Here is an 18384-nt window from a genome sequence, read left to right as displayed (position 1 = left end):
ACGAGCGGAGTAATGTCAGAAATCTTATCTATGTCAACCGTCGGTAGCCTTTGCCCGAGTACGGCTCCAGGTCTAACATCGTAATAATCGAAGCTAGTAATGTCATTATTCACCTGCCCGATTGAGACATCGTCCAAAACGCGGCATTCCAAGGCTTACAGCGTGAGACACAAAAATTGATCACGCAAGATTACTATATAAACGAATAATGAGTTTATAGTCTATAGAAGCCATTATTTGCAATACAATCCCGTTGTGGGATGCTTCGAATACAATGTATTCCATAGTAGATCTAATGTCCCAGTAGACAGGTTACTGGAGAGAAACCTGGGGATTCCATTCAGTCTAGAGCTGGCCCGGTAACATGAATATTCCCGATATGTGGGTCTTGGGACAATACAAGTACGAGGGTCTCGCCAACAATACGAAGAGCACATTTGTTTGGAGCATCCCAGCATCCGTATTCGGATGGCTACGTAAAGTGGTCAAAAAGCAACTGCGGAACGCATGAACCTAGGGGATGAACTGAGAGGGGCAGTAAATGATAACACCACTGCATTATTTCACTATGGGATAGAAGGACATCGCTTCTGATACGGTCATAATAAGCCTGTCCGCCAAGGGTAACTAAGAAACGAGGTCCTCGTATTACATTGTTAGTGAGGACGAACGGACGGAAACCCCACCTCGTGCATTATGTTTCCGCTTATTTCCCTTTTTCATTTTTTTGGAGAATTGTGCCGTTCCATAGTGGCGAGAAATAATCAGCTCATCGCGAAATGTTGATAGGAAGAAAGCCGAGCTTGTCGCCCATTCGTATTAGTACACGATATACATGATTGATCATTGTAACATAGCTAGCATTTTCCTCTATCGTATCTTCGTCATTATGCCACGAGGCAAAGCATGCGTCACCACTCCGCAACGACTTTTCACCGCTTTACGGGCCGCAAAGACACCATTAGCGGCGGTTTGTCCCAAAGTGTGAAGACCTTCATCCTAGACATCCAATCATAACTTTCTGGTTGTAGTTCCAGGTCAAAATTGAAGAGAACTTTGGCCATGATCAGGCGCATTTCGGCATATGCAAGGCTGTGATCCACGAGTCAGCATATTAATGTTTTGAAGACAAAAGGAGTGCAAAGTTTGGAGGGGCATTGAGAGCTTACTTTTTGCCGAGACAGGCACGGGGACCAAAGGAAAACGTATTGACGACGGACTGTTTGTCATTCTTGTACTTGGCGTCGGGGTTCTTGAGCCATCGTTCTGGCACGAACGCTTCTGGATCCGCAAAATTGCGATCGGAATGGTTCGTCGCATGCTGGGAAACATAAACAGAAGTGCCTTCAGGGATATAGAAACCAGAGATTCTGTCGCCGCCAGGAGGGACTATGCGAGGGAAACCTGTAGGAACGGGGGGGTAGTATCGGAACGCTTCTTGAAACATGACGATGAGGTATTCCAATTTATTGACTTCCTCCATGGTGATCTGGTCTTGGCTTGTGAAGCGCGATCGCACTTCAGCAACAACTTTCTTGTAGACCTCTGGGTTCTTGAGCATAAGCCATGTTGCACCGCTCAATGTCGTGGCGGTTGTTTCGCTGCCAGCAACTAGCAACAGCGCGCTGTTAGCCACTATCTCAGGTCTGGTCAAAGCCTTTTCCCCAATGCCATTGTTCTTCAGTATGTGAGTCATGAAATCTGGCCGGTCGGTTTGCTTGGCTATTCTCTCTTCTACTTTGGTGGTCACAAGCTTGAAGAACGCGATACGCTGGCTAACAGTCTTGGAGTTATCGGAGAAGAACGCCGTGAATCTGTCATAATAGTCGAAGATTGGGTACTTGCGGCGGGTAGCAAGAGTTCCAATGGCTTTGGGGGCGCTGAAAACCATATCAATCCATGGGTTAGTACCTCTATCTCTTAGACAATGCAAAGATTCGCCGAAAGTGAGGTCTGTCACGATGTCGAAAGTCGTGTAATTGTACCAACGCGTGATATCCAAGACGGGGTTCTTTTCTTCAACTTTCTCGTGGAGTCTCTGAATGAGTTGATCGATCAACTCCTGTACGAGGTATTCTTGCTCTCTCAGGGCCTTGTCACTGAAGGCATGGCTCATAGTCTTTCGCATTCGAGAGTGCGTCTCCTCATCTGCACCGACCAGGGAATAGCTTCCGTTGTGCGGCTTGGGGAACCATTGAAGATCTTTGGAGTACGCGCCAGTCTTTGCATGCTTCCCGATGCGGAATCCGTAGATATCTTGCCATGCCGTTTCGCCAGAGATGAACGAAACTTCGGTGGGTGTCACTCTAACCGCATCACCATAAGTACGGTGCAGCTTCTGGATCCAGGGTGCGATGCTGCCATTGCGCAAGCGCAGCGTATACGGGATACCAGAGGCACGAGAGAGAAAAGGGCCGGGAATGTGAGATAGAGGATGAAAGTAGATATTGTAAATGCATCCATAGAAAGCATAGATTGCGGCCTGCAAGATTCGTTAGTCAAGAATTTCCATGCTGATGCTCTTCACATATCTATGTTCGCAAGGCAACAGCCATTCGATTGGTTTTCACTCACACAAGCAATTAGCGAGCCCAATGCAAGGCCAATGTTCGCCGGGCTAGCATAGCCGCGAACGTCCTGCAGCAATTGTAAAATCGACTCCATCACGACTTGTAACCACAGAGCGAAAGTGCAATGAATTCCAAATGGAAGAAAACAATGCTGCTTATTATTGTCAGCTTAAACTATGACGGCAACCCGGTCATACCACTTCGCATAGCGGGGCTGGCCTCGGTTGGCCTGCTATTTGTCAACTGCGCCTATCGCACAATTCGTCTATCTTCGGTTGTTCTGTCAGAGTCGTAATTATTTAACCTCCTTCCTCATTCGCTAAGCCAGTTCAACCGCCAAAAACATTAGTAGACAAGTGCAACATAAGACTTTCGTATTATGTGCCTAGCGTACGGCCTGCTACAGTCCAATGCTGACTAGCGAGCGTAATCGTATCGTCTGAACAATAGAGCCTGGAAAAACACGAAATTCTAGAAGCTTGAGGAATTGTGAAAAGTCGTAAGATATAGATATTGTGAGACATTAGTTCGCGAGGATGCATCATCGAGTCCTTTCATTATCGTCTCCCAACAGTCTGCTCTCCTCATCAGGGATCTGTGTCTTCTGATCGACAATTGGTGCATTCTTCTGGAGGCTGACCCAGATTGCCGCACCGATAATGAGCATTGCACCAACAAGACTCTCGACTGGCGGTGTTGTTCCCCAAATGACACGCTCTATCACCAGTGCAAATACTAGTTGAAGATAAGTCAGGTTTGTTGCGCGGCCCGCCTTTTCTCGTTGCAGTCCTTCAGTTAAGAGAAACTGGAGCAAGAAGCCAGTAAGGCCAATGATAGTGACCAACCCCCATTGACCCAGAGTGCGAGGGATCACAAAGTGGAGATCTGGGTGAGCAAGAATGATAGTGGCGGAACCAACCGTCGCGATGGCAGCGAAGTAATTCACACTTATGAGCGCGTGTGAGCGTTTCCCAATGACACGGATTGTGGCATATGCCATTGATGCCCCCAATGTTCCCACAATAGCCAACATGATAGCTATCGTATGTTGGCTCACAGATATGGCACCAGTTACCCTGATTTCTTGTGATGCATGTTCGCTGATCATAGTGAAAGCATCTACAATTGCTTCACCATGCGGCTCTGGCTTGCCGGATATGGGATCCGCAGGAGGATGGGGGAATAGCCATCGCGGCCGAGCAACAAATAAAACGCCGCAAAACGCGATGAAACCTGCAAAAGCTTCTTTATACGTGAAGGGTTCTCGAAGCCAAACGAAACAGACAATGGCTGTCATGGTGGGAATCAAGAACGTTATGACGGTTGCATCGGAAAATTCAAGCCATGTGAGTGAATCTAGATTGTACGTTAACATATGTTGCTCCAATGATCTCGGGAACACAACGAGAACTTACAGTAGAGTCCGAACAATCCTATGAATCCTGCAAAGCCTCGCAAGACCAGCAATTTCCTAACTCCGCGTCTCCCCAACGGAAAGTCGGGAGTCTTATTATACCACATGTATAAACAGCCGATGATAGTCGTGCATGACATCCGGACAAAGATGATCTGCAAGCTATGGAATTTTTCTTCATATCCCGTGGCGAGCAGCTTTGCTGCTGTGTTCATCTGAACGTCACCGTGTTAGCGTGGTATAATACAGTGGGAAGGTAAGATAACTCACTATAGAACCGCATGTTTGGGCTAGAAATACTAGAAACAGGCCAAAATTCCGGTAGTAGAAAGACTTCAATCGTTGCCATACTTTGACCCTTGTTGGTAGTTCAGATTCGTGTTCCTCGGCATCTCGGCTTGTGGATGGTGTGGGTATTGATTCTGAGGGAGGAGTATCAAGGGTTGCAGTAGACTGCGTGGTCCCATACGCCATTTTGTGTGTGCTGATGCCCTATTCAAGCGCTGTTCTGAACAGTAGCAGTGACTGAAGACTTAAAGTCCTAGACCATTACAGATGCAGGCGAGGAGGTGCACGGAAAAGGCACGTGAGGGGGAAAATTCTAGCTTTTTCCTTCTTGTGTTAGCGTATTTACAATGGTTGCAAATCTTGGCGCATGTTGCGCTTCAAACATCTGGCTTGATGCAATTTTGTGGCATGCAAAGGAGTCATGCGTAACCGTAATACACTATGAACCATCCATCTACGTAATTGATAGGCACGCCATATTCTCCTAGGAGTGCATAGCACTAGCAATTATCGCTTCCACACCGTGCTTGCAATGATACATTTGCGGAGATGTAACGCTGGACAGTTGCACCAGAAGAGTATCCTACCATAATTTGCAGCTGCCTTATTGGCCTAGTCATAGAATCAGTAGGGTAAAGTCATGTTCCTGTTGCTGTTCAACATGCACTTCAGCGATCGCAGCATTGAGGGGAGGATGAGTGTACTCTCCAGCGGTGTAAGCCTTAACGGCCGAATGAGGAGATTTCAATTGCAAGTAGGGGATGTTGACTGGTGCTTGCATCTTTGCTCCTTGGTTGTGGAAGTGTACTTACTTATCATACAAATTAGTGTTGATACCTGGTCCGCTATGCCATCTCGTACTGTGGTGAGCCTCCAAACTTCCTTCTAAGGAATTACATCTCAACTTGTGGATTGGCTCTGATGCTTCGTTTCGTCATGCCTCAATGATTTCATTCTTTCTTCTCTTGATAACGACAGTTAGTAGCTCACTTGTCACTGTCTCCCGCTAGATGAGTGCGAAGAACAAAGAGGGTGGCTGCTTGCCGATATTACCATGGCGCAATGATCCCTTTCTCCGTTCAAGGAAGAGTCCGTCAAGAACCAAGAGAGACTAGACGATATTTCTTGGTTAGGCTTCCTTGACCTATAAGATCTCATTATCTAGAAAGAAATAGCTTCTTTGTTGAGCCCACCGCCACAAAACGCTATGGGCCTTTGACGCCTTTCAAGAGCGGCACGCATTGCAGGAGAACGGTTCAACCGCCTGAGTTTCAGTTGACGCTTATTAGGATGGCTTCTAGAGAACACAGCCAACGCTTTTAAGTCCTTTTACTCATATCCAAGGGTTTTGGCAGAGTTATTCAACATTTAAAAGCCAAGCGTTGGACCAGGACAAAAGGCAGACCTCAATAGTTGCGTACGCTTTTGACCAACGACATTCTTCGATGAACAACCTCTCCTTTCGCATCTGCCATGGATACTCGACAGGTCGACAATTACTCTATCTCTGAAAGCGCACCTTCTGAAACGATTGGCGAATGCTCTGTCTCTGAAAGCATACGTGCTCGGGAGGTTGAGGACGGCTCTAGCTCTGAAAGCACACATTCTCAAGAGATTGCTAGAAAAATTGACGACTGCCCTGGCTCTGAAAGCATGCACACCCGAGACATTGACGATGACTCTAGCCCAGGTAGCATGCTAGATTCTGACGATGATCCTAGCTCAGATAGCACGCTCGATTCTGACGATAGTGCTAAGGACCAAAGAAACTGGCGTCATCGTTCTGGTTACAGTGCTGCTGTCCCGGCTGAATCGCTAGATTATTACGGTCCGGACTTGTTTCATCCTGTCTATATTGGCGATTTGTACAAGGAAGGGCGGTACCGGATCGAGCAAAAGCTTGGATGGGGATGTTCCTCTACTGTTTGGAGAGCAAGAGACATCTAGTGCGATAGGTTCTGTGCAACTTTATCTCAAGTTCAAATAATTAACGTGTGACAGTGACAACAAATTCGTTGCTATTAAGGTATTAGCAGCAAGGATATCCCAAAGCGACAATAAGGAATTGCGAATCTTGCAGCGATTCCGCGACAGCTCGCTGGAACATCTAGGGCGAAAGCATGTTCTTCATCTTCTTGATCACTTCTACCATAAGGGAATCAACGGTAACCACCTATGCATTGTCACGGAACCACTGGGGGAAACTTTGGACGACTATACCTTTCGTCAAAAACCTATACGCCGGCTATGTGAATCTGAGTGTCGCCAATTTAGTCGGCAATTACTACTTGCACTGGACTTTATGCATAAGTGCCATGTTGTTCACGGAGGTTAGTAAATCAGTGCAATAATACGGTTCCCCTACTAAGGATTGCATTCCCCTAGATTTGAGCAGTACAAATATCATGTTTCCCCTACCTGAGTACTATTCATACGATAAGCCTTGGATTGGCAAGGTTACGAGACACAACGGGAAATCACTAGAATGTGGTGTTCCAACGCATTTAGTTGCGAATGCTACGACATTTATTGAGCATGAAAAGAAAAGGGAGGCTCTAGATTCTTTGTTTGTAAAGGTTGTGGACTTCTCTTCCTGTAAGTCATTGTAACTGCTCCCTTATATTACGAGCTGGCCTAATACATGTCTAGCGTTCTTTGACGACGAGTATCCCCATTCTGTGGCTGTTGCGGAACCCCTTACACCGCCCGAAATGGTTTTTAAAAGACCCCTGTCCAAGGCAATAGATGTGTGGCAGCTTGCTTGCATTGTAAGGGGGCGATGTTCAGAAACCTTGCTTTTTAGCTGACGAGTTCTAGACGTATTGGGCTGCCACACGCCAGGATATTTTTGAACTTCTTAATGAAGATAAGCGTGCTCTTATTCCACAGATTTTCGAATACATCGGCCAGTCTACTGCTGAGTGGCTCCTTGGTGCTATGATCGAGGCCATAGGGAACGGCATGTGGAAAGCTATCCCAAAGCCTTGTGGTATGTTGTCCTGGTCAACAACTTTTATAGGCTTCTTATTAACCTTATGCAGTGTTTAGTTTTGGGAAGAATACTTTGGAGGATATTGTGAGACGTGTGGTGTATTGGCCCGACAAGCTACCTAACATCAAAGTGAAAGAGGCAGAGGAAATCCTAAGGAAGAATAGTGGTAGGTGTAGTGAGGAACATGAGAAGTTTCTAAGAGAGAGGGTTGAAATCAGAAAAAATGACGCATCCCAATACATGCCTTTAGAAGGGAGGCCTGAGGTAGAAAGGTACATAGTGATGCTTGGGAAGTATCTTCGGAGGATGCTAGTGGCTGATCCCAATCAGCGTCCAACAGCTGAGGAACTTCTTACAACGGAGGAGTTTATTCAGGACTCTGGGTGGATGGATCAAGCATGATCGAATCATATCATTTCAGAACATTCTGGGGCTTGGTATATTGTCGCTTTGGTATGCGTTCATTTTGAACTGTCTCTTTGCTAGCTATTTGGCGCCTAAGCCCATCTGATCACCATGATCTCTAATTAATTCCTTTGTCCAATTACTCTCGACATGACCAGGCGTTTCAAAGGACATTGTGCATACACCCAAAATAAAGTGCCTCATGTATCTCCGTTCAGACGATATGATATAAAAGTCTCTGGATTGTAACTCTTCCGACTATAGGCTTACTAGCACTCATTTCGCAAATACAACTTCCAAAAAACCCTTTCCGAGAAAGCTGCTCCCCAGAAAAACGTGCCCCCACAAAAAAGGTGTTGCTAAAGCTAGTATTCCCAATCTGCTATGGCTAATATAGAGCGCACTCACGTTGGCTGGGTTGATGAAGAATCCCCTACAAATGCCGCAGTGAAACATGAAAATGTCACAAAACTTTGCGAACATCTGGCGCGCAGAAAAGAGTTCGAAGGTTTTGCTAACCTTTACATCCGTAATTACCCTCATAGGAGTAGGAGAGAAAAACGGCTGCATATCACAATCCATCTCCAAACACCCGAGCAAGAAAGGAACGGTCTTTACATAGTTGGACATATTATAGTCAAGAAGGTTGGCGATGCCTCTTTCAAACTACGACCGCGTACCAAGGGCGGAGCCATACAGATCTTCCCAGACCCAGTGTTCCCTTATTAGCGCGTTGAAACGAAGTAACTTTTGTAACACTCTGATTCTCAATCTTTCTTTTTTTTGATGTGTTCCATCTACAGATCAGAGATAAGAATATATTATCAGGCCAACTGTCTGGTTACTACATCGAAAGTGTTGGCATCAAAGAGTAAATAGGCAAAGCGATAGAGACATGTACGTAAATCTCAATCGAGTAGTAACTGACACACATGATGATAAGATCATCTCTACCACAAAGAGAATGTTTTCCTAATATGCAAGATGCTGATTTAAAATTGTGAGAATCTGTATATGGGCCTGCTTTGATTTCATAGATGATCTATGATTAAAAAACGCTTCAGTACTCTGGATCTATTACATAGAAGGACTAACTTGGGCGCAGTTGATTTCACTCCTGGTGAGATGATTCCCCAAACTTTACTAAAAGATTTAACAATGCATTCGTACTCGATGATGCTGCTGTACTGAGCTAAAGGTCTTCTACTAACCACTGCATTGATCGTCATCATTTCAGCGTAGATGGAGTTTCGACAACCCTGGTTATCCTACCTTGGATAGGTAAAGAGCATTGATTAAGAGTGAATGTGCATGTCCCGTATCCTTTACAATCGCCTAATATACAAACAAGCATCTTAGATACATACTACAGCATATTGGCTGCCTTATATGCTTGCCTTCTCCTATCCTGATGACTGCCATCTCTCGAGTGACAGTCATAGCCTCCCAACGGGAAGTATTCGACTTACATACACTATTTAGGGTGGAAATTACCACTGTTTCATAGAAGACCACTCAATAGAGGGTTGCCGTGCATTACGAACATGACGCACCTCGATAACCGATCGTTATGCGTTATATCTATTGGAGTTAAAGAGTTGCTGGAGAATTTTGCCCTGAGCATTATCAACTCTGTGTTTTTCGGCGCGATTGACTTTGAATGGAAAACATTCGAGACACTGAGTGCCGCCTCTCCAGCATGCTCCGAACTGCCCGTATTTAGTCCTTCGGTGGCACAATGTGCCGGGGACTCTGATCCAAATTGAGTTGATCCTTCGTCACATCAGTTTCAGTCCGGCCGGATGAAAGAAGTATAGATTCTTTGGAATTCTTGTCATATATTGTCAAAAAGGGTGGAGACAGCCAACACCGATGGTGATGGGGCCGTAGTTCTTCCTAGTGAAGAAGAAATTTCGAATAATGTGATGAAGTCATTCTGCATGGCATAGTTAGTGATAAGATAGGCATTTAAAATAACGGTGTTGGTTCAATGGGTCAGTTAGCTTTATCGAGAGAGTAGGGGTCAAATTACATTCCTATTTTGCTATGTAGGGTTTAGAGAATAAACGTATGGTTAGAGGCGAGTCATCAATATGATCCAAATTTTGAAGAGAAACGAAATTGTCTATTATCTCTAGCGAATGTCGCAACGGTTGCTACTCAGTCAATTCTCATCAAGAGGCGTCGACCTTGTAACTCTATCTGTAACTACATATCCGCGCCTACAAGCCTTGCGACTGTTCAGAGTAGAATCAAAGATCTAGTTACGAACAATCTCCATGCGCTTCTTGAGACGGTAAGCAATAGCCCTCTTCCTGGCGTTGGCGCTCTGGGTGAAAGCGACAGATCCACCGAAGGGACCAGCAGCAGCACCGTTGCGGACACGAGCAATGCACACGTTGCTGGCACCACCAACATTGGCGTCACAAGTCATACCAGCAGGCATCTTGACTTGCATGTCAAACTCGGTGGAGGTGGCAAGAGAGATACCCTGGACACCAAGTCCTGGAACATCCTTGGTGACCTCAGCGTCCTGGAAGGCAGCCGGGTCGGTTCCACCAGAGGTGCCGTCAACAGAGGCCTCGAATGGACCAGCACCATCTTGGTTGATCTGGTCACCGTTAGTCAAAATGTTTTCGGATGTCTATGGTGGAAGCCAATGCTTACCTGACGGAAAGTCATATCAATGGTGCCATCATCGTTGGCAGTGGGCAATCCGCTGGTAGCACCTGTGCCTGCAGCAGCAGCAACACGGCTCTCTGGTGGGCCCTCAGCCTTGTTGCCACCTCCTCCGAGAAGGCCCTGAATGCCAGTGGCACCTCCACCGTTGCCACCGCCGCCACCGAGAAGTCCACCGAGCAACTGGCGCCTCTGACCGCGGCCGCCCTGGTTGCCCTGCCCGGCCTGTCCACCCTGGTTCTGGATGTTATCCTCAACACCGACACTGCCGGAAGCACCGTTGTTGGTAGGAACATTGCCGTTGCCAGTACCCATGAAAGATGCGATCATGACGGCAGCGTCGACTGGGCCGTTACCCTGGGTACGGCCTAGAGGGCCGCATTTGCCGCTCTGGATGTCGCGGTCACGGATGATGGCGGTGTCCGCCTGGGAACCGCATCCGTTAGAAGAGCAATCGCGAGGAGTGCCGTCAGCGACGGTCAATCCGGGCATGTTGACACCGTTGGCACCCTTCACCTCCACGACCATACCGTGGGCAGAAACATAGGCGATGAGGCCAGCGGCCACTGCGAGCTGTTGTGTGAAATGCATGTTGGATGTTGATGAAACGGCCTGAGGAACGATGAAGAATTAAGTATGAAATCGAAGGAACGTTTGAGACTGCAGCACCGGGCTGTTTGATGTCGATATTAAAGAAGAAAAGAAATGAAGAATAGAAGTGAAGTTGTTGTTGTGGTGGTAGTTGGATGATGACAGCAAGTAGTTGGAATGAATTCAAGGCTTCTTATACTTAGAACGATGGCAATTGAGTATCTTCCGAATGCCACCCATTTTGATATCTTCATGGAATATGCTTCATATTCCACACCCATCTCCAACGCAAGATTTGCTTGGCTGTGAATTGGTGTTTCCGTAAGATCTTGGCTTCCACAGGAATATCACCAATCTGGATGCCTAGAATGCCCTGATGGGAAAGAAAGTTCGGTTTCAAAGCTTCTTTTTTTTGGTTGCGAGTGTATCGGGACTCTTGGCGGCCGGTGTATCGTAGCCTGGGTCCATTTTGCTTACCTTTTGACAAAACTTAAAACAACCCTAGCATGATTCGGAACGAAACTTAATTCAGACCAACAATATGGGGCGCAAGTTGCTTGATTTCGATTAGACGGAGCAATTCCATGGGCATTTTGTCTTTAGTTAACTGTCGCCGACTTTGTGAGCACATCTGTTCAAGAATGTGGAACTCAATGAATCATAGTCATTGTTATCGTATCGAGGTTTCCATTGCGAAGGCATTGCTGTGATGAGTGTGTGGAGTTACAGGTAGGGATTCTCAGTCGGCAATCGGATCAATCCTCGTCGAAAATCCGTCCAACCAGAAACAATCAAGCCCAGCGAAACGTCTCCGTGCACTCCAAGTTTCTGCGTGTGCATTATTGTTGTGTGCAGCATGATCTACAACAAGCAATTGTTTGAAACGTTGGGGTCTTGCCAAAAGCGCGACCAGCCCCAGCATCAGCGCATGAGCCTCGGCCCGAAGAAACGCTAAACACACGATCGAAACTCGAGATGATACTCACCAAGTATGAGATATGGGATCGTTTTGTTTTTGTTGCGTTTGAATAATTAAAAATAGACCGTTCGAAAACAAAAAGGTGTGGAGGTTTGCAAGGCCAGGTAGTGTATTGTGTTCAGACTCCAAAATTATAGCTACAACCTCTTACAACCTATCAGGATGGAATTTCATACTCATTAGCAGCACCAGCAGCTCTGACAAACTAAAAATGGAATGACACGCTAATCGCACTCGACAACACTATCATTTGTAGGGCCTTGCTCAGATCAGAGAGGAGTATCATGAAATTTTCTGGGTTATGATGGGTGTTTGTTCGGCTCATTGATTTTGTTACTTGCTTTTTATGTATCTTGACATTCTGCTGAGAATTGCGCAATCTACTAGGCAATGTGTCGTGATCTTGCGCGAACCTGATGCAATGCAGTACTTCTGTGCAATATATAAATGATAATAAGTCTGACTTCGATGGGAAGTAGAATCTCGATCATTAATTGCACAGCTCCCAATATTCTTAACTGCATCCCCATTTAAATGACGGTATCAAAGCATCACGACGCGCTGGTGGTTGGCACAGGTTTCGGGGGCTTGTATGAGCTTTATCTCCTCAAACAATTGGGGTTGGACGTAGTAGCTATTGACTCAGCCACGGATGTTGGAGGAACATGGCACTGGAATCGATACCCGGGAGCTAGGAGTGACGTAGACAGCCAAACATACCGATACTCATGGGATAAGGAACTACTCCAGACCTCCAAATGGTCACACAATTACCTTACTCAGCCGGAGCTTGAAGAATACTTCCAGGGAATTGCACGGAAGCACGACTTATACCCGCATATACGCTTTGAGACGGAGCTCAAGCATGCAAATTGGAATGATCAGAAGAATGTTTGGGAAGTCGGTACCAGTGCAGGTGACGAATTTACGGTCCGCTATCTGGTCACAGCCATAGGAATTCTGCATCGGAAGAACATACCTCAAGTCCCGGGACTGGAGACGTTCAAAGGTCGTGTTGTACACAGCTCGTCATGGAAACCAGACGTGGAATGGGAAGGCAAACGCATCGGTGTCATTGGCAGCGGGGCGTCCGGTGTTCAACTAGTCGGCGCTCTCGCGGAACATGCAAAGTCACTAGAGCATTTCATTCGACATCCGCAGTATGTCTTACCCGCTGCTCTACGGCCTGTATCTCCTGAGGAGCGGAAGGCCATCAATGAAAACTATGATAAGCTTTGGCACAGTGTGTTCGCGTCTTCTCTCGGATTCGGATTCCCGGAACCCAACAGGCCTGTATTTTCCGTATCTGCCAAAGACCGCGAGCATATCTTCCAAGACCTTTGGGACGAAGGGAGCGGTTTCCGTTTCATGTTTGGTGGGTTTTCGGATCTCGCCACTGATGAAGCGGCGAATAAGGAGGCGATCAATTTCATCCATCGAAAGATCAAAGAAATCGTTAAAGACCCCGAGACTGCTGAAGTGCTTCTATCGAAGGATTGGTTTGCGCGACGACCACTCACAGACGATAAATATTATTACCGTTTCAATCAAGAGAACGTTAGTGCTGTGGACTTGAAGAAGACTCCGATTACCAGTATTGAGTCCGGAGGTATCAAAACATCCGACGGGAAATTGCATGAGCTCGACCTCATTGTGTTTGCGACTGGCTTCAATGCAACGGATGGATCGTATTTTGCTATCGATATAAAAGGGCGTGATGGATTGAGTCTGAGGGACCATTGGTCGGAAGCACCTCGAACCCATCTCGGAGCTGCAACATCGAAGTTCCCGAATCTGTTCTTTGTCAATGGCCCTGGCGCAGCATTTGCGAACAACGCGCCTGTGACCGAGACTGGAGCTTCATTCGCCGCGGACCTGATTGCCCGTGCAGAAGAATATCGCAAGGAAGGCAAGGGCAATGGCGTTATCGAGAGTACAAAGGAGGCAGACGAGCAATGGTTTGAGACTATAACAACTGTTGCTAATCAGACATTGTTTTCGAAGACACCGAGCTGGTTCTTTGGAGAAAATGTCGAAGGGGGAGCCGTAGCGCCGCGATTCTTTTTTGGTGGCATCGGTCGATTGAGAGCCGCAATTGCTCATGAACAGGAACAGGGATATCCAGGCTTCCAGTTTTCCTGATATTCTTTTTCGTAATTCCAGATATGATTATGATTTCTTCACTGGTTTCGAATTTGGAACGTCTTCTAGTTTGCCGATCCGTGACCTGGAGAGCTCTTGGATGACAGTAGGACGACAGTGCGCTAAGTGATCGTACTTGAGACATGAATTCACTTCATTCTTTATGAATTCTTTCGGTCACTCTTAATCTCATGCAATCACCTTCTATTTGGCTTCCTCAATTGACTTCATCTGTGCCTAGGTAGACACGAAACCTCGCGCTTCTAGTCCGATTTTCATCCGAGTTTCGACTAACGCAACTGGCACTAACTCAGCTTCTCAGCTTGCATCCTCACCTCACTAGGAAATGCACATGTCAAAACGGGCACACATGACCTCCCGCCCTTCTGCTCATGTTTTTGCTCAATGTCATCGTCCAATCGAAAATATATGAGCAAGCGACAACGACCATGTGACTTCTGTCGTTCACGCAAGACAGCCTGTCGCATCGAAGGTGGCTTGCCCTGCCGCCTTTGTGCGCTTCACGAAAGGCAATGTACTTTTGTCGAAGCCGCGCAGCCTAGGAAACGACCAAACCACCTTACGGACAACGATGTTTCTTCGAACGCTCCGTTGATGGAAGGTCAGATGAGCCCACCAAGCCCGCAGCCTGTCCCTCTAGCCATGGCCGGTCCCGACCAATCTGCGGCGGCAGAACCATCTGCGAATGGCCTTCAATCGGCCTCGTTGCAAGCATTCTCTGGACTGCAGCATGGAAGCCCCATGAGCAGCACATCCAACTATGATCACTTATTCGACAACATGGATGATCCCTTTTCACATGTTTTCGAGACTATCGATTTTGACCATCAATTTCCGATCCGCGGTTCGATGCAAGACGGGATTAGTCCGCAAGAAGTTCAGACTCTTTTTGGGACTCAAGATTCAGCAGACTGCACGGAAAACCTACATGAACCAAATCTAGATAGGATTGACGCCGCAAACCCCCAGGCTCTAGGTTTTAGCGGCGACATGGATCCTTATGTATTACAGAACTATCAATATGACTCCAATGGCTCATTTGGATTCAAACAACTATCGATACAATCGGTGCTGCGCGGGAACTTCCCTGTTCAATTTTTAATCTCCCAGCCCAGCTTGTTCTCTTCCTCCAGGAAAGAAAATGGCGTGCAAGAGATATCGCCTCTTGTGGCCAGAGGTGAGCTTGAGAAGATGGTCTCGAGTGACACTGGTCGACGACTGATATCACTATTCCGCACCTTTGTACTTCCGCTGTATCCAATTTTCTCCGAGACTCGTTTCCCTGACCCTGATACAAGTCCCGCGTATCTTTTGGCTGCAATATACCTGGTCGGCCAATTGTTTGCACGGTTCGACGAAGCTTTATCGATTGAGCTGGCCTACGAGACCTTGGACAGTCAAGCTCTGTTCCGGTTAATACATGAAGCCTTGCAGTACGAATCGCACGCACCAGGGCTGGAAACTGTACAGACTTTGCTTCTGCTTGTGATCCGCCCTTCGACTAATCCTTTAGTCCTAGAATCTTCTGTCAAGTGGTCGTTGCACGGGTTACTTGTATCGACTGCTCAGAGCTTGGGGTTGCATTATGATCCGACGTCTTGGAAACTGCCGCGTTGGCAAATATCCCTTCGCCGACGGATTGCGTTTTCGATATTCTCTGTAGACAAGTGGTTGGCTTGTAGCTTGGGCCGCCCACCACTGGTCTCGACGGACAACTGGCTTGTGATTCGCTTGGAAAAAGAAGATGTGCATGCATCGACAATAGAATCGGATACATGGTCCCATTTCCTATATTACACTCAACTAGGGATCTATATGGACGAAGCTCTCACTCGCCTTTAGTAAGTTACTCGTTCTTCTGGATAATCAGAGGTCACGCTAACCCCGTCAAAGCTCCATGCGAGCAATTCAAGAGCTGAGTTCAGATCCTACCAAAACGCTGAGCATCGCCCGCGAGATCCTAGAAAAGACATCTCAATGGCACCGGGAGTTCTCACAGCAGTCGCACAATAGCGAGGAACCTAATCCCCTTTCCACCATCAGTCTTCTCGGGTATCACTACGTACAGATGACCATCTTCCGCGCGATCATGCGGCCATTCCTCGCAAAACCCGGTGCTGCTAGTGGCGCACAACACTCGCTGAACGGGAACAGCTCAACAGATATCCAAAGCGTCCTCGGGCTTGCTAGGACGGGATTCCGCTCCGCAACCACGGCTGCATTAACGTTTGTCAAAGAATTGAAGGAAGAGCATTCTCGGATCTTCTGGCCGCACTGGAGCCAAGTTGCGTTCTCGTCGATTTGCTTCATCGACCTGATGATGGCGACCTCGTCGCCTGATACGGATGAGGCAGTGTGCTGGTTCCAAGACCTGCACGTCGCGCGTAGGGAGATGCGACTCAAGTCAACCATGTTGCCAGTGCTGCGTCTGGGGTTACTGAGGATCGATGCGGTGTTTTGGAAGGGGTTGAGTCGGGTTATGCATCTGGAACCTCATGTCGAAAAAGCGCTTCAAGAAAGCCTGAAACCAACATCGACTTGACCTTGAGGCGCAAGCAGAATATTTGCGCATTCCTAGTAATTAACGACGGAGGCAACACAATCAGGCCATTGCATGTTTGGCATTAACATCAGAGGAAGATGCTATATTATGATACTAAAAGGAACCAGAGCTCCTTCCACCAGATCCATTATAGACGACTCTTTTCCCGCGGCAGACTCGACACTAAGTCCTCCACGGTGCCCACCGCCTCACTCGCCATTCCAAGACCAGCCTGGAACCCAGTACCACCAGCACCGTAATTGTGCACCAGCACTCCCTCCTTCCCGCCATCGAGCTTGATGCTCGTCCTCTGTACACGTGCACCACCCTCACGAGACGGCCTCAGCCCGGAGAATGCAGCCAAAACCTCCATGTCGCCTTGCAGAAGCTCAGGCAACAAGCCTGTAGTTCTCTTCAATATCGATTCAGATTCGCTGGCAAATGTGTCACCAGTGCTAATAACTATGTCAGTTCAATGATCAAGAAGGGGGGAAGATGATGCACATACCCAACACCCTTCTGCATGAATCCACCCAGGATGATGTTTCCGTTCGACCGCGGCCTCGGAATGATATATGTCTCATAGTCCTTACCGTGGCGCATGACGTTCTTCGCGATGTGCGGAGCTCGAGTCAAGAGAATTTGCCCGCGAGTCGGATAGCACTTTTCGTCCTCGACGCCTTTCAGCGTTCTCGCGCCGTTGCCGGTGCAGTTGAAGACAATCTTTGTTGAAGGATCTCTGAACGCCGATTCGATGTCGGCCAGCCTTTTCTGGACGAACTTCACGCCGTATGTTACTTTGAGAAGTTGGTAGAGATATTGGATGTACCGCGGGGCGTTGACTGTGATGGTTGTGAACGATACTCCAAATTGGCATCCTTCTGGTAGATCTGCCTTTGGGAGGATTTTGAACTATTCTATATCAGCATGACTTCTTCCAGATTGCGCATGTGGCAGCCATGTTTAGGAGATACCCAAGGAACAAAAACTTACATCTTGGAGATACTCGGCCATTGAATCGATCTTTCCAGAGGCCGGCATTTCATCCCAATACTCAAAGGACGGTGTCTTCGATATGCATGCTTCAGTGCCCCGGTCCTCTGCCAATCTCATCATGTGCTGATACCCAATCTTGTCCCAGCGAAGCGCATTCGGATCGCCACCAGAAATGGCCGAGAAGTTCGCTCCAGCCCTATATATTTCCATACAGATTAACAATGAACCCTTTGGCTTCTTTCGTGGATGAAACTTGTTTACTTACCACGGGGATGTGTAATTTATTGAGGTGTCGCCAGGGAGATGCTCCGCAACGATCTCAATATGTCGACCATAGCCGCGTTCCGCGAGCAGAAGAGCTACATCGAGTCCTATGACACCTGCACTGTTCGGTTGTATATGATATCAGCTCTCTTCGTTCTTGTCTATAAATCTCTCAGTTTGGAGGTGATTTCTTACCCAACAATGACGATTGGTCTGCTCATTTTCCTTGCTGTGGTTACTTGACCGCAAGTTGTTTAATTCCTTTGCTTTCACGACTCAATTGATACTTCTACTTGCACAATGAATACCATATATCTATTCTAATAGCACAGTCATCGTCCTTTGCAATAATATCCGCGTGATCTTTTCGCACACTGGCCAGCCAAGCTTATGACGCGCCGTCGGGAAAGTCACGAGCGTGGAAAAGGCATAGCGGAAGGGTTTTATGGGTCCGACTCGACGGCGTTCGATTTGATTGGTGGCGTTCGGCAGCACGACCTA

The 18384-nt window shown here is 47.3% G+C and overlaps 7 protein-coding genes across 7 annotated transcripts; 3 read left to right on the top strand and 4 right to left on the bottom strand.

Moving 5' to 3' along the window:
* Positions 1–792: 792 nt before the first annotated feature.
* Positions 793–2681, bottom strand: BU24DRAFT_383514 (cytochrome P450 monooxygenase-like protein). Its single transcript, XM_033524813.1, has 3 exons — positions 2575–2681; positions 1170–2482; positions 793–1092 (listed from the first exon to the last, which is right to left on the bottom strand). The coding sequence occupies exons 1-3, from the start codon at positions 2662–2664 to the stop codon at positions 933–935; spliced, it is 1563 nt and encodes a 520-aa protein (XP_033389794.1). The 5' UTR covers positions 2665–2681; the 3' UTR covers positions 793–932.
* A 42-nt stretch (positions 2682–2723) lies between these two features.
* BU24DRAFT_487870 (uncharacterized protein) lies at positions 2724–4558 on the bottom strand. The gene is made up of 3 exons (XM_033533500.1): positions 4255–4558; positions 3986–4199; positions 2724–3926 (listed from the first exon to the last, which is right to left on the bottom strand). Exons 1-3 carry the CDS (start codon positions 4456–4458, stop codon positions 3112–3114), a joined length of 1233 nt encoding a protein of 410 aa, XP_033389793.1. The 5' UTR covers positions 4459–4558; the 3' UTR covers positions 2724–3111.
* A 1187-nt stretch (positions 4559–5745) lies between these two features.
* On the top strand, positions 5746–7608 carry BU24DRAFT_457434 (kinase-like protein; the record flags this gene model as incomplete). The annotated part of the gene is made up of 7 exons (XM_033531541.1): positions 5746–6218; positions 6274–6602; positions 6658–6867; positions 6922–7040; positions 7090–7261; positions 7314–7430; positions 7595–7608. The coding sequence occupies 7 exons, from the start codon at positions 5746–5748 to the stop codon at positions 7606–7608; spliced, it is 1434 nt and encodes a 477-aa protein (XP_033389792.1).
* Positions 7609–9805: 2197 nt separating this feature from the next.
* Positions 9806–11146, bottom strand: BU24DRAFT_446463 (uncharacterized protein). The gene is made up of 2 exons (XM_033530772.1): positions 10337–11146; positions 9806–10280 (listed from the first exon to the last, which is right to left on the bottom strand). Exons 1-2 carry the CDS (start codon positions 10937–10939, stop codon positions 9930–9932), a joined length of 954 nt encoding a protein of 317 aa, XP_033389791.1. The 5' UTR covers positions 10940–11146; the 3' UTR covers positions 9806–9929.
* A 1306-nt stretch (positions 11147–12452) lies between these two features.
* BU24DRAFT_470223 (cyclohexanone monooxygenase) lies at positions 12453–14060 on the top strand (the record flags this gene model as incomplete). The annotated part of the gene is made up of 1 exon (XM_033532656.1): positions 12453–14060. The coding sequence occupies one exon, from the start codon at positions 12453–12455 to the stop codon at positions 14058–14060; it is 1608 nt and encodes a 535-aa protein (XP_033389790.1).
* An 870-nt stretch (positions 14061–14930) lies between these two features.
* On the top strand, positions 14931–16623 carry BU24DRAFT_430123 (uncharacterized protein; the record flags this gene model as incomplete). Its single annotated transcript, XM_033529790.1, has 2 exons — positions 14931–15922; positions 15975–16623. The coding sequence occupies 2 exons, from the start codon at positions 14931–14933 to the stop codon at positions 16621–16623; spliced, it is 1641 nt and encodes a 546-aa protein (XP_033389789.1).
* A 74-nt stretch (positions 16624–16697) lies between these two features.
* Positions 16698–18257, bottom strand: BU24DRAFT_21040 (FAD dependent oxidoreductase). Its single transcript, XM_033521928.1, has 5 exons — positions 18079–18257; positions 17885–18004; positions 17617–17815; positions 17132–17535; positions 16698–17078 (listed from the first exon to the last, which is right to left on the bottom strand). The coding sequence occupies exons 1-5, from the start codon at positions 18102–18104 to the stop codon at positions 16772–16774; spliced, it is 1056 nt and encodes a 351-aa protein (XP_033389788.1). The 5' UTR covers positions 18105–18257; the 3' UTR covers positions 16698–16771.
* Between the last annotated feature and the right edge of the window lie 127 nt (positions 18258–18384).

Source organism: Aaosphaeria arxii, assembly GCF_010015735.1.
Source record: "Aaosphaeria arxii CBS 175.79 unplaced genomic scaffold BU24scaffold_1, whole genome shotgun sequence".
NCBI lineage: Eukaryota > Fungi > Ascomycota > Dothideomycetes > Pleosporales > Aaosphaeria > Aaosphaeria arxii.
Note: the sequence above shows the minus strand (reverse complement) of the source record. Positions and strands in the feature narration are given on the sequence as shown.